This window comes from Triturus cristatus, chromosome 2_1 (assembly GCF_964204655.1).
Source record: "Triturus cristatus chromosome 2_1, aTriCri1.1, whole genome shotgun sequence".
Classification (NCBI taxonomy): domain Eukaryota; kingdom Metazoa; phylum Chordata; class Amphibia; order Caudata; family Salamandridae; genus Triturus; species Triturus cristatus.
The window spans coordinates 883,156,216-883,178,956 of record NC_140581.1 but is presented as its reverse complement, the minus strand read 5'-3'; the positions used below and the strand labels follow the sequence as shown (position 1 = coordinate 883,178,956).

The 22,741-nt window shown below is 41.9% G+C and overlaps 1 protein-coding gene across 1 annotated transcript in view; it reads right to left on the bottom strand.

The window, feature by feature from the left end:
- Window positions 1-5,255: 5,255 nt before the first annotated feature.
- Window positions 5,256-22,741, bottom strand: part of LOC146866032 (annexin A1-like) — a 141,859-nt gene continuing 124,373 nt past the window's right edge. The window contains exons 11-13 of the mRNA XM_085633052.1: window positions 18,916-18,974; window positions 8,539-8,661; window positions 5,256-5,679 (exon numbers count right to left, since the gene is read on the bottom strand). Coding sequence (XP_085489178.1) covers window positions 5,620-5,679; window positions 8,539-8,661; window positions 18,916-18,974 — 242 coding nt within the window. The 3' untranslated portion in view covers window positions 5,256-5,619. The remainder of the gene's footprint in view (window positions 5,680-8,538; window positions 8,662-18,915; window positions 18,975-22,741) is intronic.

Here is a 22,741-nt window from a genome sequence, read left to right as displayed (position 1 = left end):
AACGGACTGGTCCAGGTATCAAGAGATTTGGTTGGCTTTAGCGACTGGGGTGGCAAAACGTAATATCGCGAGCAGCTGGGGTGCGACCGCCCCCCCACAATGGGACCAATGGCTCAAAGATCTGGATTGGTGTCAGAGGGCGGAGGAAACTATCTATAGGTCCAGAGGTTGTGTGAAGAAATGGAGGAGGGTGTGGGGCCCATGGTGCAAGTACCGAGCCTCGGGAGGTGGGGGGGCAGTAGTAGCGGGCCCCTTTGGTTGTCCCTTTGATCCTCATTTGTGTTATGTCATGCTGTTGGTTCATGAGCCTTCTGATCACTGCTATGTACTGTATGAGACCTTGAGCAAAGTTAATAAAAAGATTAAAAAATAAAAAAATAAAAATCTGTCAGCGAGACCAGAGGCCTAGTAGAAGTATTCAAAAAGGCATGAAAGTCAGACAAAAGACGGCAATCATCTTGCTGAAATAAAAACCAGAGTTCAAAAGAAGTGCGCAGCCGGCTTGCATGGGGCCTATTGATGGGTGACTCACCCAGTGATGAACTGTAACACAACACCAGTGCTCAGTGTCGAGCAACGTAAATTCTTGTTGTACCCTTGGAAACTCCAGTAGGCCCTGTGTGTCAAATAGATCCCTTATTCTTTTGCAGTTTGCCTCTTGCCACCCCGAATATGATGTACCATGAAGTGCAGGGGAGAAATCTGCACTTCCTATTAGTGGGGTAAATTGTGAAATAGGAGTGGAGTCATTTTAAAACACTGAGATTATCCCACGGTGACCATCGGAGAGACTTACACTCCTGGTGGGCTATCCCTCCACAGAAGCCACGGGATCTTCCAAACATGAATGCCTACTACTGCCTGATCTAAAAGACACCACTGCTTCTCCATGGATGAGCGCTGTCATTCCGCCACGAATCGCAACTGAGCCGCCTTATAATAACGTAATAAGTGTGGTATACTCAATCAACCCATAGCCACCCAAAGATATACGTTGTCTCTAGCCATTCTAGGGTGTTTACCTGCCCATATAATAGTTTGTTGCAGCTTTTTCATGACTGACAGGGGTGGTTGAAGTTGTTTCCCCTGCATGAGGTAAAGGACCTTGGGGTGTAACGTCATTTTTATGGCGGCAATTTGCCCCAGTCAAAAAATGGGACCCCCCATGCCAAGATTGAATCAAGGAGGGAGCTGCAGCCAATAGGGGTGTGTAATTGCAAGTTGCAGACTTCTCTATGGTGTAAAATAAATGGATGCCCAGATAGGAGATTCCCTGTGTCACCCAAACAAATGGGAAGGTTGTTGCTAAGTGTGCTTGTTCGGCTTGTGGCATGATAAGGTTAAGAGCCTGTGATTTGTTGGCATTCACCTTAAAGCCTGATACCCTTCTGAATAATTTCAGTTCCCCAATCAATGGAGGTAATGATTGACGTGGCATAGTAATTGCTAGAAGCACATCCTCTGCATATAGCACTATCTTGTGGAGTTGGCCACCCATCAAGATTCCCTCGATAAGGGTGTGTCTTCGAATTTGCTCTGCCAGCGGCTCCATTTAGAGCATGAACAGGGGTGGCAATGGAGGACACCCCTGACATGTCCCTCTAGAGATGATAAATAGGCGGGAAAGCAAGCCATTAACGTAAAACAACGCCACTGGATCCGAGTAACAGGCCCATATCCATTGACGAAAGCGTGGCCTCATACCAACAGCCTCAAGGACCAACCGAATGAAGGGGCCATGTACTCGTTTGAAAACTTTTTCAGCATCCATCAAGAGAAACATCTTGGAGATATGTGAACATGTAGTTTTGTCAATTAGGTGATACAGGTGTATAGTGTTGTCTCTGCAGCTGCACCTGAAAATAAAACTAGATTGATCTGGGTCTATGAACCCAGGCATCTACTGCCCCAAACTGTTGGCTCTAGTAAATATCTTTGTATCTACTTTTAGTAGAGCTATGGGGTGATACCGTGTGCAGTATTGGGCGTCCTTCTCTGATTTGGGCAAAGCTGTTAAAATAGCCGATCTCATAGTCCCTGTAATGGAGCCCTGAGCGCTAAAGGAATTATATAGCCGGGCCAGCACCGGATGACAACTGCGAAACAAACGTTTTAAAGAATGGGGCTGAAAACCCATCTTGACCAGGATCCTTATCTAATTTAAGCCTCCCTATCACTTCAAGTACCTCCCAGAGGGTGATGTCTTTATCTAAAAGCGCTGCCTCAGCTTCTGGTAGTTTAGTTAAGGGGATCTGCTCTAAGTATGAGTAACAGTCTGTATGGAGTAGTGGTTCGGCGCTATACAACGTGGCATAAAAGTGCCCAAATTCCGCCGCAATGTCCACGTCATGCCTCAGAGATCATTGGCCAGGATTTATAATAACAGGAATTTGTTGGTTGTGGATCTGCACACGTAAATGGGGAGCCAGATGTCTGTCGGCTTTATTGCCCCCTGCATAATATTTCTGTTTCGTGCAGAGTAAAGCATATTCCGCTACGTCCATATCCAAGGCCTTAAGCTATTTTCTAGCTATGGAGAGTTATTGCCTCACCCTGTGAGAACTCACCTGTCTGTGGGACTCTTCCAACACCCTTGCCTGAGTCTCTAGTTCTAAACGTTTGTTTTTTCTCTCTTTCTTGAGTTGTGCAGCTGCCACCATGTATGTCCCTCTCACCACCGCCATTAGTGTATCCCAAAGAGTCGCCAATGAGGTGTGTAGTTTATCTTTTATTTTCAGATACTCCTCAATCACCCCATTATTTCTTGATTGTACGTTCGTAGGAAGTCAATTTGGGGTTGAGACACCACAGCTTGGATCTCAAATTACTATCAGGTAAGGGCAGTGCAAGTGTAATAGGAGAATGATCTGACATGGATGCCACATCAATATCATATATCCATTCTAGCACAAGACTGATGTACTGCAGAGAAAAAGGAATAGGTCCTCAGGTAGGGATTCAAAGACCTCCACACATCAACGAAACCAGCATCTGAGAGCCACTGAAGATCTGGTGGGGAGTATGCCCCTGCCGGACCTGCTCTTTGAAGTTATTGGTCCAATCGGACATTAGGCACCAAATTAAAATAACTGTCAATCAAAACTTTTACATCTGGTGAGGTAAGTACAGTCCCAATTGTTTGGTGAATAAAAGGCTCCTGATGATCGTTAGGAGCATACAGACTTTCAACTGTGAAAGTGTGTTGGTGGAGTTGAGATCCACACAGAGAGCATGCGGCCAATGATTTCAGAAGGCACTTGAAGGACATGCCCATGGAAATGCATGGCTAAAGAATTGCTGCTCCTGCTTTCTTCACAGGTCACAAAGACCAGAATTGATGGTCTAACCATCTCGACTTCATGAAGCCTCAATCCTTCTAAAGTAAGTGTGTCTCCTCTAGAAGACATATCTCACATTGAGAGGATTCCTCATTTCAACTTTGGGGCATTAACTTGTGAACGGTGTACCAACAGCTCACCCCTAGCCACAGCGGACCTGCTTCCCCTGCCTCTGCCCAGCCGAGTCCTCCCGCTGCTGCATGTAAGATCCTTCGCGGCCACCGAGCGGAGGACTCGGATTCCCAGCGGGCTGTGCGGCGGCGCTCTCTGAACGCGTCATTCCTGGCGCCTGGAGGCGCTTGAAAGGTCGGGACCTCCCAACAGAGCGTGGATTCCTCCTTTTAACTTTGGGGCATTAACTTGTGAACGGTGTACCAGCAGCTCACCCCTAGCCACAGCGGACCTGCTTCCCCTGCCTCTGCCCAGCCGAGTCCTCCCGTTGCCGCATGTGAGATCCTTCGCGGACGCCCAGCAGAGGACTCGGATTCCCAGCGGGCTGTGCGGTGGCGCTCTCTGAACGCGTAATTCCTGGCGCCTAGAGGCGCTTAAAAGGTCGGGACCTCCCGCGACGCGGGACGCCGGGCGAAGCCCGGGCAAAGGGCGGGCCCTCTGTGGCCCTCAGTGGCATGAGGAGGCTGTGCTACCCCCTTTGGTTCCAATTCTCTACAGTTGTAGCAGCACTAAGGGCCTCTTTGTCAACTTTGTGATCCCTTGCAAGCTGCTGCCAAGCTGAGGTCTGCTTGCATATAGGTACACTTTCCTCAATTTACCTTATGTTCCTCATGGTGTCATTGTGTGTGTTACATCTTGGATAGCCTTGATAAAGCTAAAAAAAAATTAAAAAAAATAAAACTTACATTCAGCATTTAGGTTGACAACTGCTATTAATTTTCCACAAAATGGGAAGGCGCCCTGCCCTAAGACCCGCCCCCGCAGCAAATCAAACAGTGGCCATTCCCCAACTCCCTAGCTTAACGGCGATTGACCGTATGTTACAAAAAACAATTGGTGTGGTGGCTAATGCCATCGAAAATACGGAACGCCGTCTATCACTACCCGTAGGGTTTCTCCCCCCCTTGCTCCCATCCAATTTATCTATGCTCACAACTAACTCCCATGATTCAATCTTGGAACCCTCCTTTGTCTCATTGCCAGCCACTCGGGAGGTTACAGTGCCCCAAGATTCATCGCCCTTGGTTGGCAATATGCCGATTGAGACTTCTTCTTCATCTCCACACGTTAGGTTGTCTCAAACTCCGACTGCTTATGTATCCCAGCCAGACAACTCTAAAACTAGTGAGAACCATGCAAGATCACTAAATTCAACCCTGTCTTCCGAGGGAATCCAAAGTGAAAGCAATCCCCGTGTAACCACCAGAGGGCAACTGGCCAAGCTTAGGCCTGCACTCCCTTGTGGGGAGAAACCTCCGGATCTAAGATCCAAAAGGGGCATGGGAAATGACTTGAAGAACAAACGGAAAAGGGTCGGCAGGAATGAATTAGCTCAAGAAAAGGGTAGCTGTAGCCATGTGCCGGATCCCCAGAGTGAACTCCTTGATAATGATGGCCCTATTCCTGGAGATCACTTTTTGCAAAGATCAGAAGCTCTGTTAGAGAAACCCTCTGCCCAAACAACCATTGGAACTCCCAATATTGTTATTACACCTTTGCCTAGCGCAAGCCAAAATCTAGATAGCCCGCTAAGCACCCCTAAAGATACTCCTCTCATTGCGTGGTAAAGACTCACGTTTTCACATCCTGCACAGTAAAGACCTCATTATAAACTTTAAATACCCTCACTGGTTCATGTTCACATTAAACATTCACCGCAATAGCTTACTGTTATAGTCACGAAAATGGAAATTACCCCCAAAAAGTGAATTTCATAAGTACAAAACTTTTTATATCTGAAACCAATTTTAGCAGACTTTTATTCTTTATTGATAGTTAAAAATATGAAATGTACCTTTTTGTCAACAAGAGAGTCTTATCATAATTTTAACAATTGCTTTATTAGATACAATTCAGAGATTCGGTAAATTCTACTCAAGCATGTGATACTTTAACTGAATACATCTTTTTCAATGCAATTTAGAAGTTAGAACTTCCAAGAAACTAACAATGTGTATATGTTAGGAATTTATGAGATTCTGCCTTCAGAAAGCAAGCTGCAGCTTTTTATCCAGATAGTTTCTGTTCAGCATTATCCATTTTGCATTACTAGGTGTGCATGACTGAGACAAATACACGTTTACAATTTCTTCTTTGATCGAACTTCGATTCAGGAGTCGCCTCCACACAAAGCCACGAGAATAGTTTCATAATCGCCTTTCGTTTCATCCTGTGAATCGAAATATGGAACCAAAATGTATTATATATGCTGAAAAAATATACAAATCTAATGTGTTTACAAGGTACAAGCCGACTATCAGGTGTTCAAAAAACAATAAGATAAAAAATATTTACTACATTGCCTCACCATTTTTTCATATAGTTTTGCACTAAATTCTAATATACATATTAATAGTAAAACTGCATAATTCACTACATTTAAGAAAAAAAAATCTTATATTTTTCCAACGCTAATTCACCACTAATGCAGTGAAAATATATATCCTTGTTTAGGACGAAAGCCTGTCCCTCTTGTCCCATTTTAAGGGACTCTGGACACATGTATGGCGGAAATATTTTGCTTGTTCCTAATTGCGGCTTTTTATGTCTCGCAATTAGGAAGTCGTAAAATGCGATGTACCAATGAGTCTCAGACACACTGAGCAATTCCAAATGGGGTCGTAATTGACCTGCCTCATCCATATTCATGAAACAGGTTGCTATTTGTGACCCATTGGGAATGGCTTGTAATCACAGGGTTGGTGGCCCTCTGGGGTCAGCAGACCACCATGTCTGTGATTGCTTTTTAAATAAAGCAATTTATTTTGTTTATATGCAGCCCATTTTCCTTAATCACTGCCTACTCTTGAAAAATGTTGGCGCCCACATTTTAAAAGGGGGAAGGGTTACTTGGGACCCCTTCCCGTTGTGAATGGGTTACCACCTCCTTCACAGAGTCAGTAAAGTATGAATGTTTTGAGACCACATTCCGGTCGCTAAACATTTATACCTCCGCCTGCAACTCGATATTAGGAATGGACGCCCTCCACATGCCCCTTTCAAATACCGATTCGCAAACCCTATTTTGTGAGTCGATAATAGGTTACTGACTCACAAAATAGGGTTAGCACATGTGAAAAGGCTCTTCAACTGTCGAAAAGAGCCTGATTCTCCGTTTGCAACTGCTAAAACCTGTCATACACGTGGCCCCTATTGTTTAGCTAAAAATGTTTAACTGCAACTTCAATAATACCATTGAGGATTACAGGACGTATTTCTTCCTCTCCAAATATCTCTTCTGTATATTTTTTAATTCTGTTGTTTGTTGTTTCCTCCAAAGCTAGTAGATTGCATCCAGCCTAATTGATCTATGCTTCCTTTTATCAGGAAATGAGACCGATGGAAACGTACACAGTACCAAATTTACAAATATGTGTGCAAATCTGTGTATTAGAGACACACCGAGTATTTGAATGCAATAATTCAATAGTTTTGGCTACAAACTACTCTGGGAATATTCACGAAAACCTTTGCAAACGGTAGATTTCCATGGGTAATCCAGCTGCCCTATCCTTCTGCCCATGAGTAGTCCACAGGGTACACAATCTCCACAATAATATCTATATAAGATATATTTTTTTTTATTGTTTTCTCCACCTCAACCTTTGCCATTTGAAGTGCATTGTTGGTAAGGACACATTGTAAGACCAACACAAGACACTACACTCTAAATTTACCAACTTGCAGTGTCACTTGGTGCACTGGTGTAGCAACTTACCATGGGGGCTAACGCAGGTCTAGTTCCAGTATGGAATGCAGTCACTCTTTTGTATTGAGAAAGGATTAGCAGAAGTGTACTTAGGTTGTAGATTGTCTGTGCTTTAGTTTTACGTTAGACTGAGTATGTTTAGAATCACAGCTCTAATTGTAAAGCTATGGTGTTTACATTTGACGGAGGCCTTTCTGTGTGAATGTTGTTAGCACTTTCCCTCATGGAACATTCTAATGACAGCCAGACCTGCAGAAAGTATGTGATGTCATCAATGACGTCTAAAGTTGATAATGAAGAATGGACATAATCAAAATAATCCCTAGTCTTGTCTGTTTACTCTAGCTTGACCCATGTAGCAAAATGTGAGTATATTACAGTCTTCTTTGTGAAAACTGACTCAATTCACACTTTACTTTTGCTTTTTGGAAGGTAAGATGTGAATTGGAATTGAATAACATGCTTAACTGAGTTTGCATTTAATGCATTCAACATTTTAAAAATAAATGAAAACAAGTATAGAAAAAATGTCTAATTGAGCTAGAATATGTGCTAGAATGCTATTCCATATACATTTATTTTGCAAAATAAGTAGGGGGATATCAAAAAAAATCTCCAAGTTTTATATCATGAAAAAGCAGCCATAACATGTAATTAGGTCCAGGTTCAAGATTTGGTGAAGTAGTAGTATTGCTGCAAAGTGGCAGTAGCCCCCTGTAAATTAGCCCCCTCCATCATCAATTTGGGATTGGGGGGAACAATCACATTTTGGAGAGCTAGTTCAGCCATCAGAATCCCTTGGCTTAGTGGCTCATTTGCCCCGTGGCCAGCAGTTTATCGCGATGGAAGCTGCGCTCACAGTGAGGTGGGGTTTCTGCTATTCATTTTTCCTAACCAGGCCTGCCATAAGAGGTATGGCCTTCTTGGATAGGAAAGGGTAGACATGTCCCCAGTGGACAGGGAGAAAATGTCCTGTGTCAGGAAAATAATGTTTTGGATTTTTGGAAACAACCCCTAAAACGCTTTGGAAGTTTTTTTCTGAATAATAATGTGGCATATTGGACACTCTATTTTGCAGGTAGTGCATTCTACACACTATAATGTACACTTTCAGCAAAGAGATGTCTACTGACATGGCAGAGATCTCTAAATTGGGCTAGTTCTCCTTTGTGCTGATATGGGTGACAGAGTGAGCCTTCTGACTACCTGTAAGTGAGAGGCTTGGTTCCTGGAAAAGCATTTTATCTATTTTTAGAATAAAAAAGTGATACATAAAAAAAATCATGGATATATCAAAGTGATGGATATGCAAAGACTTACCAGAATAGCCTCACAGAGCGTTTTTCCATACATGCGTTTGAAATGCACCTTAATTTCATTCATATCAATTCCACTGCGGGAAACCATTATTCTGATCAATTTTTTGTCATTAGTTCCAGATCCCTGTTGAAAAAATAAATCAAGTGTTAGCAGTAAAACAAATAAAACCTCTCTTTGAAGAAATTGCTGATGAGAAGAATAAGACAAGCAGCTTGGAGAAAAGGTTTCTTTTACAGGTATAGAAAGCCTGCAAGATGGAAAAGGGGTCAGGCAGACTGAGTACATTCCAATTGCCACAACTAATGACTCTAAGTGTGAAAAAGGCACCTAGAATTAGTGTTGCTGTAGCCATGTCATGATGCCATAACTGATTCCACAAATCTCACTACTTTAAGGATGTAGAAAAAGTAATGAAATAGGAAGTGAAAATAGAAATTGTTACTTAATCATAAAACTAAGTATCCTTATATCTTGGCTTAGAGTCAGATTGAGAAGAGTACGGTAACACAACTACTAACAATGTTCAGCAATTCTCCAGTCATTCTATGTAATGCCTATGTATTTCAATCATTGTACCACATACATCATAAATTACAAATAGTCAACTACTGCATTTCACTCATCACAAATTCCATGTGTATCATGTTGTTGGCTTGCATCATAAAATCAGCTCAACCTCACCAGCTGTGCAACCATCTTTCAGATATGATATTTTTAATACTCCTTCAATTCAAAAGTGTGATTCTACCTTGAGTACTGCAACCATCTACTTTAATTTTCAGAGCAAGATTAGTCATGTCTGCAATAACGACAGTACATGGTACTTTCATATTTGAAATCAATTACAGATTTTATAGCAGATCTCCTCTCCTAATATTCTTCTGTTTGTTCAAGACATATAGCATCAATGTACCTTCATTCACCTTATTATTACTGAAAACTATTCTAATGGCCCATAGCTGATGAGAGAAAAAATCTCTCACTGGAAACCACTTTTCTCAACAATTCTTCAGCATGTTGCACTAGGCACTACAGAACATACAGTGTTGATATGAGGTGTGAGTGAGCGCCTACAAATCTAAAACAAAATTTAGCAGTCTAGACTTCTGAATGTCTCTAGTGAGATGTATATAGTGTATAGACTTCTGAATGTCTCTAGTGAGATGTATTTAGTGTATGTGTAAAGACTAGCAAAACAAGAATATAGTTAATAAATAAAGAATACAAAAGGTCAAACATTGTTAGTCACAGAGATTAAAACAAGCACCATCTTCTGTGATCCATCAGTAAATACAGATGATGGTGGGTGCCACTAAAATACTTTGTCTATAGTTTTAGGCTGATGGTCTTCAGTGGGACAAGCACATACGCGGTAGCTAGAAAAGTGCTCCACAATGTGAGATAAGTAGAGCTGCTGCCTCAAGTTCCCTGCCAAATGACTCTAAACGGGAATAAAAGTAAATTTGATTCTACCAAGGCTGGGACTTTTTCAGGTAGGCTTACTCTAGTTGTGATTCTTTTGTCTATGTTCAATTTGATTACAGGTTATGGTAGCAGCAGTCTTCAGGTAAAGTTCCTCAGATATGTCTAAGTTTAATTGCTGCAGGATGGTTCCCACCACTCTGTTTCGTAGTTCTAAAGAAACGCCAAATTTCAGCTGGCCTTCTGGATATCTTACAGGCGAATAGGTGACGTTACAACGCATGCCATTACATCGCATGCCGTTGCAACGCAAACATTTACTCCGACTATCTGTAAGGGGGGGCACTGGAAGTTGGAATAGATTAATTTTTCTATTCCAACTCCAGTGTGTGCAACAGCAGGGAAGGTGTTGGAGTTAAATCCAGCACCTTCTACCCACTGCTGCACACCTTTTGCGTTGCAACGACATGCGATGTAATGGCATGCATTGTAATAGTGTCATAGAAAAGGCTGTCTCCCCTTACAGGCTGTCACAAGTATCTTCCAACCTTCAATCACATGAAGGAACCTCCACATTGCAAGACAGTTTCATTGGTAGAGTTGTGAACCCGTTATTTGGTGGGTCAGCAGGGCCCTGGCACTACCAGCCATTTAAGAAAATTCTGGATACAGAATTCAGAAAAGAGTTGGACACAACTCTTTGGTACTCAAGTCGGCAGGCAGGAATTCTTCAGAGAAACAGGAAAGAGAGTCATCGTTCCTGTTCAAATATTATATCACAAACTTAGCAGGTAACAGATATTTTACATCACCACTGGTCTTTTCAGCCCAAGTTATCTTTAAATTGTAAATGTGGTTCAGGTAGCATGCTCCCATCAAATAGTACAGATTCAAGCTAATATTCTGTTTTATAGCATGAGTATATCCTCTGGCAGGGACTGCAAGGAAGACCTTGTAGTTTAAAATCATATCCTGTATTTTGGAACTAAGTGTTCTTGCATACAAATAGCCAAGCCTCAGTGCAATATGTAATGGAAAATTGGAAACATAAATGGAAACATAATACATGCACATGGTGTGTTTAGCAAATCAATCCACTACAGGAGCTGCAATTTGAGTGGTGAATATCCACTCTATAACACTATGAATAGGATGAGCAATGCATGTGTTGTTTCAGTCTCTCCCACTGGCATGTTGTGGGTAAAAATGAGACAATCATCAAGATGTCACCGGCTCTATCTGAATCTGACAGCTTGTCAACTATTGTAGCTATCCATAATGTAAGGAACAGAACAAAGGGTTCGATTACGATGTCGTTCGGAAAGCATTCAGACCAAATCGGTTTTGGAATGGTTTCCGACTGAATCGGATTCTGGGAGTCCGTCCGACCGATTAAAATAATGGTTCCGAACAACGTTCTGTCGGACTCCCATTGACTTCAATGGGAGCCTGTGTTCCAACCGAAGACAGAGGCTCCAATTGAAGAAAGAGATGGTTGGGGAAAATCATGCACCCTGTGGCAGGCACTCCAAGGTGCCTGCCACACGGTTGGTTGGGAAGGGGGGACCCATGGCTACCCCCACAGGCCCGATTTGGAGCACCCCGGGTAAAGTGGGGCCTGCTACAGGCCCCCAAAGTCAGATTCTGACAGCCAATCCATGTCAGAACAAGAGATTCGGAAAGGCTGTCCAAATCCGACATCCTAATCGCTCATTTGGTAATGCATTCCGTAGACCTGTACAAGTTGGCTCCGAATGACTTGTTTACTCCGAAGGCCATTCTGAAACAAGTCGGAAAGCCCGAACAAATTCCGCACATCATAATCGGTCGTTCAAAAGTGTTACCGAGTCAGTCGGAAACAAGGCTTCCGAATCGGATTCGGATGACCCGAATGCCATTCAAAGATTTTCCGAACAACATTGTAATCGACCTGAAAGAGTTGGGAGGAAACTTCCTTTTAATAATCTTTACTAGAATGGAAAGGGAAAAACATATACAAAACCACCTTCCATCTGCTGTATTTAGTTTACTTTGTGAAAACTCACAAAAGTGCCTTTTTTAGTGTTTGGCAGATGGATTATGTACCATTGCCATGGTGGAGTACTTTATTCCCATTATGGTGAAGGTACTCCGCCCACCAAATTTAGTGATGTCCGCCAGCCCAGGGGGCAACTCTTGTATTGGTAGGAACCTCCGTCATGGCGATTCCCGTCAATCCATTGAAAGTTTGACCATCAACTCCATCTTCAAAAACAAAATCCCAAAGTGGGCATTCAGTTTGGCAGAGCTATTGTGACAGAGTACCCTGCAAGCTAAACTTTAAATCAGGCCCAAAGTCTCTTATTATTGTGTAATGCCATGGCTAAGACTTTATGTTATAACAGAACAATCAAAAATATTCCTGGAAGGTATTGTAGCCTTTGTCTTCTAACTACTTATATTCTGTAAAGTTTTCTATGGCATTTTTTGAAAAATGCTGTTTTATGACCTGCTCTTTACATTTGTATGACAATATATCAAATCCACTGTTTACCTATGAAGATTACATTTTATGTGAGTGAGCCTTTTACAGGCCTCATTTTGAACGACCTAGTATTGTCACACCGAGTTTGCATGGGTGCGGGAGCACTAGGCACAGTTTTCCCAACTCTGATGGCCCCACACAACTTCTATACACAATGAAAGATAACCAACTTTGCAGACTATCCCTTCATCAAAGAACCTTGAAATATTCATGAGGGGTAACTGGCACTTAATTGCCCTCCTATGCATGTAATAAACTCAGCAGCACCTTTTTGAGACAGGCGACTGAAGAAGCACCGTTTGAGAGTAAGTACAATGATATGTGGTAGCCATCTTTGACATAGGCATGTTAATGGATCACTACATGGTGCTTCATTGAAGCATTTCTTTCGGTCACAATCTTATCTGCTGTACTCTTTATTTTCAAGTGTAATACAATACTATACAAATAATCTATTTGATCCATCACTCTCACCCACTGGTGTGAGGTATGATTAAATGGATCAGTACATGCCACTTTCTCTTTCATCAGCCAGCTGTATCTACACAAAACATCTTTCAAGGCTAGCTTGGATACTCAATCTTCAGAAGCTCACTCCTTGTCACATTTTAAAACTGACTTTGATGTGCCACTGGGGAGGAATTTAATATGAGCCTACACTCAAGGGATCCTACTTTTGGGAATGCCACATTTGGCTCAGTAATCACAATACTACTAACTCTGGCTAACAATACCAGACAGATTAAAGGTACTGTGAACTGGTCCACTTAATGTTGTTTGTATCCAATGCCAAAAGAACCATATTGGTACATAAGGCGCTCCTCATACCACAGCTTGTCATCACTGGAAACCAGGAGAATGAGACAAGGAATAGGGTTCCCATTTAATCCAAATGTTGGCTTTGAAACTTTCTTATTAATTACTATTCTCAGAAGTATTTTTAATACACCCACTCACAGCAACACACTGAACAAGCAACATGCCCTAATAATCCTAGAGACCATTATGAAAGAGTTCTCGGCTATTGTTGTTCTCACTGGAAAAACTACTTTAGAGTTATCCAAAAAATTATGTCCACCAGATCAGATACTGCCTCATTCAAGGAAAGAATGGATAATATCTATCGGAGGTTGGATGAAGTAGAAGATGGAACCTAGTTGAACGTCTCATTATGCTCATCACCATGGATGGCAGGTGGAAAGAATAGAAGTGCCCCAATGACCTCAAAATGTCTCTACCAATCCCCTAATGTCCATCACAACTCCACCTGCTTACTAGAAACCACATCTAGATATGATCACCCCAAAACTTTAAAATCCTCTGCCCTTTTTGTCAGAGATGTATAGTTCTTGAACTGCCCCCCTTAGTGAGCCAGTGCTATAGTAATTTGGTTTTCCGAACTCAATTTAGACAACTAGCATTCCTCTCAATTTGGACTGACTGGATTTACTGTAACATTGATCTTAGCCTTTCTTTGAAATTCTCAAAAATCAATATTGTTGCCTTCCTGATCCCTGGGCCACCAACATTTCACTGTTGGGTACGTTCAATAGAAAAAGAAGGATTGCTTGAAGTACAGTGTCCTTGACCCAATCTTGTGATTGCCATGTGTAAATCACTTAGTGCAGTCACAACTATGACATTCTAACAACTTTTGATTGTCGTACTTTCCACTGATGAACGGATCCGAGAGAGCTAATTGATGTAGTTCCCCTAAAGCTCATAGGCACACTTAAAGTTTCTAACTACAGTCATTACTTTGTTTACATACAGCATGTGTGTTCTTCTCTATTTATTTGATCCACATCAGTACTGTTCCACTTCACCTTTCACAATTTTCATGTGATTGATTCCAACACAAGTGGTCATTTCTACTTGAACTTTTGTTCTTGTTTGTGTATCCATTTTGTGTTTTATATCTTATCTAAGCTAGTTGCCGTTTAGTCTCTCATAGAATAGTGGCAACTTATTTATTTTGTTTCAGTAAATTTTCTTAAATCCAGGCCTAGTCACAATCTGCATTTTATAGTACGTTTGGTAGTGCTACAATAGCACTACTAACATACTCCAAAATCCTATTCACAAACCTGTGTACTGAGGTTTCTCCTACAGCTATTCTATATTTTTCTGTGTGTAGATCTCCAACCCTGACTGTGGAGTCTCCGTGCACGTAAGTATAGATTTTACAAGTAAACAGGGAGGTGAGAGAGGGCAATTCTTACTGCAAAATGGGAAGGGCTAATAGAAGAATATAGATAGATGCAGAGAGGGACGTACACCCACCCACAAGAGAGTAAGCCCACTCGTATTCCCAAACTGCACTACTATAAATAATAAAAACCAAAAACGACTGAAAACAGTTGTAAATGTACTCTAGCTTAGAGCTGGAGTGAATCCGGCACACCCCATGGTTAAACTCTGGTGCTGCAACACCATCCCATGGAAAATAATGGAGCTAGGGACTTAAAATAAAACACACAAAAGGTGATGGAAGGAATTCGTGCAACTTGTCTAAATCCTGATAAATGCTTAGGGTAGTATCCCAACCAATCAATTTTTTTGCTCGCCACGTCACCGTAGTTTAGACCCAGCCACATCCAAATCAGTCTTGACCCTGCTCATCTTGAGAACAGTCCAGCCCCAACAGCCAGGCCAGGACCTCTCTGAACCAGAAAACAAGCAAACCAGCGCTCATCAGCCAGGGACAACTTTGTTCCAGTGACACAGTGAGCATGCCACCTAGGGTGATATACACAAAAGGTGATGAAATAGAATGAATAGAATGAAGAGAGGTCCAAGTATTACTCAGGAGGTACTGAGGGCGTGAGACTCAGAATTTAGCAACAAACAATATTAAATGAAACCAATTCCTAGTCAACGCTTTTTCTTTTAAAAAGGAAAGTACGTAATTGAATGCAAACCTAAACACTCTAAACAGTTTGACAGGTGGGAATACCAATTGAGACACCAGCTGAAGGACCTCACTAACTATAGGGGGCACACAACAAGAAAACTTCAAAGTCATCAAAAAATCCCCTAAATGTAGACACTAAGGGCCCCACTAGGATGGCGGGCACCTGCCGCAATGTTAAAAAGGGAAGTTTTAGATATCCCTGTACTACGTGACAGGCACCATGCGGTGCCTGTCACTTGGTACAATGGTGCCCCCCAACACCCACAGAAATGGGACAAGGAGGAAGGGGGACCTGCTACGGGCCCCCAATGTCCAATTCCGCCAGCCTGGCTAGGTATTTACATCATAATATGACCGGCGGTGCCTGTTTATTGGCCATGCAGGTCATCCGACTGGTGGTCAGATCCAATCCGACTGTCGGAACCGTGGCTGTCGGATTTTCCGACCACCACCGATCTGACCGCCATCGTAATGAGGCAGTATGATCGGCCCTTACGATTGGCGGGGGACCACAACCGATTGGCTGACGGTGGCGGTCCTCCGGCTATCGTAATCAGGCCCATAGTTATTGGATCAGGTGACGTGCTGAAACCACCATAAGTGAAGTTTTAGGTTGTCCTGCCATCTTAATTTTTTGTTGGTTTTCTTGTATGATTTAAAAATGCTTTTCCCAGCCCTTCAAATTTCAGAAGCAATAGCAGAAAAGGCTTTGGTACCTGCCCCCCTACCCAGCTCTTGGTAGTCACCTGTCCTGGGGTCTTCCTGTAGTAGCATCCCATGACTCTCAATGCAGACTACATTCCTCGAATGCACTTCCCAGGCACCTGAGCCTCCTGGACACTTGTCACGTGCCACTCTTAGAATATCACAAAGGACAATGCTAAAAGTGATGGATGGAATATTTGAATAAATCTCAGCCATTGATAAATACCCAGAGTCCCATCCCAGTCAATCATTTGTTGCCCAACATGCCACCTTAGATTAGACTCAACCATATGCAAATCAGACATGATTCTGCTCCATTAGGAGCAGTCCAGCTCAAACTGCCAAGCCAGGTCCTTCCCAAACTGGCAAACAAGCAACCCAAAACTGGTTTTGGCCTAACTGGGCCTTTCCGTCAGGTTCAGCATGGTTTCAGCGGCACAGTGAGCCCAGACCCACAAACTGCACTTAGGGTGTTACAGGGAAAGATAAAAGAAAACGAGGGAAGACTTGTATTAATCTCACCCCCTGGCAATTATTAAAGGCCACGTCAGGACTGGGTCTACTTTATGACTTGCCTGCTGCTGCAAAGAAGTTGTACCATGCAGATCACAGAACTGTATTTTATGTGGATAGCTCAACGCACTACCGCTTTTGACACAGAAATACATTGGTTTCTTGCAGTTCATATGTTACATTCCTAATATAGCACAGAGACCTATGAACTATTATCAAAGAGCTGCATGCAAACTGCATGGTATAGGTTAGACATTATGGGGTCTATTAGGATGGCGGTCGGATGTCCGCCGCTGGCCTGTGATTGAAACCCGGAAAACCGTCGGTCAGATTAGGATGGCGGTGGGGACCGCAGCAGGGAGGAATTCCGACTGCCGCTTGTCCGCAGGTAGCAATCTACCCACTGGCCTGGCATGCGGAGCTGGACCGCTACAATGGTGGCAGTGCCTAGCTTTTTCCACCGTCTGGATTGGGATGCATGCAGAAGCCAGCCTTTCCGCGGCGGTCTCTCTGCTATGGAAAGAATGGCGGATACAGGTTCCGGGGGCCCATTGCGGGCCCCAATGTGTTGGGGGGATTTGGGTACACTGGGGGTACCCCCCTACATTTCCCTGTACCAGGTGGCGGGCACTGTGCAGTGCCTGCCACGCAGTGCAGGGAAATGCAGGACATGCTCCGTTTGACATCGCGGCGGTGCTGCTGGCAGCAGCAACCGCCGCAATGTTAAAGCCTTCGATCGTACCGCCGTGGACGGTTCTCAACTGCGGAGCACACTAATTGGACCGGCAGTTATGCCGCGGTCCTGACGAGCGGTCTTTTCCCACTACCATGGCGGCCGGGGTGATTTTCCGACCGCCATCGTAATAAACCCCTATGTATTTTCCTCAGTCTTCTGTTATCCTAATGTTGCTAAAAAAAGGTTAGTTTGGATAGAAATACATTAAAGGTAATGAAAACCTCAACCACTGTGCTACGTTTTAATTCCTGAGTTTGTCCTTCTCAAGACCAAACGCTTAAAACATCCTGCCTAGTAGTATGGATGACGTGATTCCTACACCTTGAAATCCTCATTGTTTTATGTAACATTTCCTATAGACTGATGTACACACATATGACTCATTGTCTCTGTATAAGGTGTGCGTGATGTGAAGTGCTCTGACACCCTACACTGGTATTAATGGTGCTATAAAAGAGATGAAATGCATGTGAGAGAGAGGCTATGAGAGATGAGGGGCACTATTGGAGGGTGGAAGTGAGGGAATCCATGGAGAAGAAGGTCATTGGGGGCTCGAAAAATAATTGCTGCACCGAGCGCCACCAGCGCTAAGGCCGGCCTTGTCTGAAGTTTGGTTGTTTAGTCTACGAGGTAGGCTTCCAGTTTCTTTGCTTTGGAGACAGGCGCCTGAGTGATGACTTAGCAGAAAAGCTTGCGAGTGTGGTTTCTCAGTCATGAGGGATTCTGGGTTGTGGAATTCTCAGAGAATTCTGCATAGTTCTTTTGAACTCTGCACTGGAAATCCGTGTGAAACAGTGGAGTCCTTTTTGCGTTTTTGAGTGATGCAGAATTTGGATATACTGTTGTGACAGTGGGGGAAACATTGTTTCGTGTATGTCATTTGAGTTTCTCCATTAGCATTGTAGTGCATCTTGTTGTATTTTTACTTTCTATGTTGTTTTAACGCAGGGGGTCTTTGCTGTGCTTGGGTGAGTGGGTGACTTCTCTCTGATTAGTCTTTCAAAGCCTTTACAAAAGCAACCTGTAGAATCCTATAACGCTGAGATTTACGACGTTTACTCATTTGATGATCCTGTGGTGGCATCAGTGTCTATTAATGTTTCATCGTATGTCAGTGCTCTTCGTATCAGTGGGAATGAGCAATAGAATGTAGGCGAGGCATATATCAAACAAGAATATATTTGGTATGCAATAGTGAGTGACTACTCCTAATGGCACAAACTAACATCCGTGGGCACAATGTTCTAGAAGATCATGATAATTCAGACCTTCTCACACGTCAGCAAATGCTTTCGCAGGATGGCAAATGCTTTTGCAGGATGGCACAACTTCCACCTATGAACATATTTAACATTCCACATGTTCACAAGGATAAAATAAAAACTATGCCAATCCGAGTTGGGCAAAAACATGTTGGTCCTTTGAAGTCATACCCAAAAGAAAGAAGTGAAACAGCCAACCATGCACTGAGTTCTGAGACAGGGCACACTTAGGATAGGTTTGGCAGCGTATGCCGAAAGCAAACAGAGACTAACAAAAACCTTAAGAAAATCAGTACAGTACCTTCATTGCGGTGAATAGTTCTTCGGCAAAATACATCGGTTTGCTGACTGCACATTGCACTGTAAAGGGGAACCGAAAAAAAAGTTGATTTATTTTTCATATCTGAAAGCATCCAAAATCTGTTTTGTGCCTGCAAATGTGACATTCCAACCACAAACTATGATGTCAGGTTCATCATTGCTGAGCCGCTCATGGTCCTTGATAGTGCTTAGAACTATAAATTGGTAGAATGCAGAGGGCCTACTCGTTCAGCTCCGCAGAATGCACGTGCATCTCTTGTGTACCTCTGACTAGCTTGACCCTCAAGGACTAAGAACCCGTGCACTAAAAAGGTGACTGTTTGTCTTCTGTGGCTACATTCTGCATAGGTTGCTGACATTTGCCAATGTTATGCAATTATTATATTCCATCAGTAATTATATACCAAGAGGCACACTGTTAAGGTTTCCATTTCCCTGCTTGTCTTCGCCTCTTTTTCCCCAGGAGTTTCTGCTACGCATACAACTATCATAAAAGAATACCACGTGCTCTCACCATTGAAATTTGCAAACTTCACTTCTCCTTACCATCTTTAATACTGTTTTTTGTGCCCATTGGATTACGTTGTTCATCACATACATAATCAGTGTTTATGTTTAGTAATCTCAAATGTGTTCCCTTAGCGAAACAAGTGTCCCTCACAAAGTCCGTAGCTTCAACCAGTAGCGGCTCCTGGAGGGAGTGCTGCGGGGCGGGGGAGGGGAAGGATGGGGGGTAGTAAACTCCATCTCACGGCCGACCGAATTAATGTAAATAAATAACGAAATCAAATTAATTCATTGCACGCCGGAACGCCAAATGGCGATGCAGCACGTGCAATGAAATTCATTTTATTTCTTTCTTTATTTACATGACTCCGGTCACCCATGAGCCAGAGTTTACTACCCCCCACCCTGCCCTTTCCTCCGCCCCGCCTCACCACCCTGAAGCACTCCCTCCAGGAGCCGCTACTGGCTTCCACATACACCTTTGGAGGACTTAGCATGGTGTTGAGACACAATATCGAGTTGGAAATGGCGACTTACCCAAATTTCGAGTTGGAAATATCAATGATTCAGAAATATCGACAGCAAGAATATCGTGGTCAAGAATGTCGAATTTAAGGTAAGAAATATCGTTTTTATAAATAAAGAAGTCATTAATATTATTTGCAAAAACTATAGTTGTTTAAAATATCGATTTTTTAATTAGTGTTATGTATTGTTTATGTTTTTTAATATTTTTTAAGATATGTGTTAAATTGTTAGTAGTTATCAATTTTATTTTAATTACATTCTACGTTTTTTAGTTCTGTAGCGGGTTGTAGGTTTATAGAGGAATAGGGTGGGAAGTAATTTAATTATAATTATAATAAATTGATGATTATTTTTTATTTATTTAATTTGGATTTTTAGTGTTAATTGTGTGAAGTAATTTCTTTGTAATTAATTATTAATTGGTTGTTAATGTATATTAATTAATTAATTAATTGATCATTAATTATGGTAACTGTGTAATTATTAAAGGGGTAAAGGGCGAGAAGTAATTTATTTGTGATTAATTCATAATTGGCTGATAATTTATATTAATTAATTGATTGAAATTTAAATATGGAATTTGTGTAATTAATTTTAGGTGTGGGTTATGGGGTTTACGGAGGTACAGTGTGGGAAGTAATTTATGTTAAATTAATTAATAATTGGTTGATCATTAACAATTAATTAGTTGATATTTAATTAGGGTAGTTTATATTTTTTATGTGTGGGTTTTCACTTTTTTAGGGGAAAGGGGTGGGGAGTAAATTCTTAATTGTGTAATTAATTTTTTTACAGGTTAATTTTATCAGCGGTTTGTGGGGATTATAGGGGTTAAGCGTGGGAAGTTTAGTCATTTTTATGAGTTTTAATTTGCTTTTTAATTAATAATATTTCTTTTTTGGTAATTAATTATGTTAATTATGTAAGTACATTTTTAAAATAAAATTTACATGTGGGTTGTGAATTGTGTAGCATTATTGGGTAGGAAACAAAAAAAGTAAATTTATGTAAAATTTAATGTTTTTGATTCTAAATAATTTCTAATTCAACATACTTATTTGAAAATATTTTTTTATTTATTTAATATAATATTTGTAGGTATTTGTGATATGCATTTAACATTACATTATGTTTTTTAAAAATTGTAATATTAAATATATCTGTATTTTAATTTTTAATATATTCATATATGTTTTTATTTATTTAGTTTTTTACATATTTTTGTTGTTAATATTTTGTTTGTTTTTACTTTTGAACTGACTGGAGTGAGAATATTAATTGTTACTACTTTGCAATCCAACATTTTCCCTACTGTTGCACTGATTGGAGTGGGAATAGCAAATTTGTTTCCTGCCACTATCCAACACTTTCCCTACTGATGCACTCACTGGAGTGGGAATAGTAAGTTTACCCCACCGCTATCCAGCACTTTCCCCACTGTTGTACTCGTTGGAGTGGGAATAGTAACGTTTACCCCTATGCAATCCAACCCTTTCCCTACTGTTCCATTCACTGGAGCGGGAATAGTAAGTTTTACCCCTCTGCAATCCAACATTTTCCCTACTGTTGTACTCATTGGAGTGGGAATAGTACGTTTTACTCCTCTGCTATCCAACACTTTCCCAACTGTTACACTCACTGGAGTGGGAATAGTAAGTTTTATCCCTCCACTATCCAACACTTTTCCCTACTGTTGCACAAACTGGAGTGGGAATAGTAATTTTTACCCCTCTGCTATCCAACCCTTTCCCTACAGTTACACTGACTGAGTGATACATTTCAGTTTTTTAAATAGTTGAATGTTTTAATTTATAATAGAATGCATTACACCTTCTTAAGGTTTTTATTGTTTGCTCACGGTCGGAACTCTGAATCCCAGAATGCACCTTATTGACACTGCACTCAGCAAGTCCAGGTGCTGGTAGTTGAAATAAAAGATGCCGGAATTACATTCCTGTGAGCCTGTGATGCCTGTCCCTAGCAGCCCAAGAAGAAGAGACATGAAGTCTCGAAACGCGTCGGCGAAAAGAGTAATGGTTTGGTGGTACGAGACTAAGCTGCATATTGAGGCCGGAGGGCGAAAGTGATGTCGAGGGCCCTTCCAAATGCTTTTGGGCACTTGGTTTATAAATATATATATATATTATCTACTGGTGGTCTCCAGTAGATAGTTATAGTTAGGATCGTGTTTCCATAGGAAATCCGCAACATTCTATTTGGAATAACTTTGGCGCCGATTGACAAATCCTCGCAAAATTTTCAAAATATGTGGGGCGCTCCGCTCCGCTCCTTCCCTGAAAGTCTCGGGGGGATTCGTCAAGCGGGGGCTGAGAAAAAGGGGGGGTCCCAAAACGCGTTTTCCCCATGCATTTTTCCATAGGACCTTTAGTCCAAGCTACAGCCCGAACGGCTGAACAGAATTACTTGAAATTTGGCAGAGAGGTAGTCCTCAGGTCAGGGATGTGCCTTTTGCAGGTCTGGTGTAAATCTGTTCAGTATTTCCTGAGAAAATAGCATTTAAAAGCATATATATATCTGTAAGCGCGCACCGTGCGCGTACGGTAAAACTTACCGTACGCGCACATACCGCACGTACCGCAATCCTCTGCTGATGACGTCAGATATTACATCACTGATGAAATATGTGTCTTTCTGAAAAAAAAATATTTGTAATATATGTATAGCTAAAAATAAATGGAAGAAGACATGGGTAAATAAGTGTCTAAATACAGTGATGTAATATCTGACGTCATCAGCAGAGGATTGCGGTC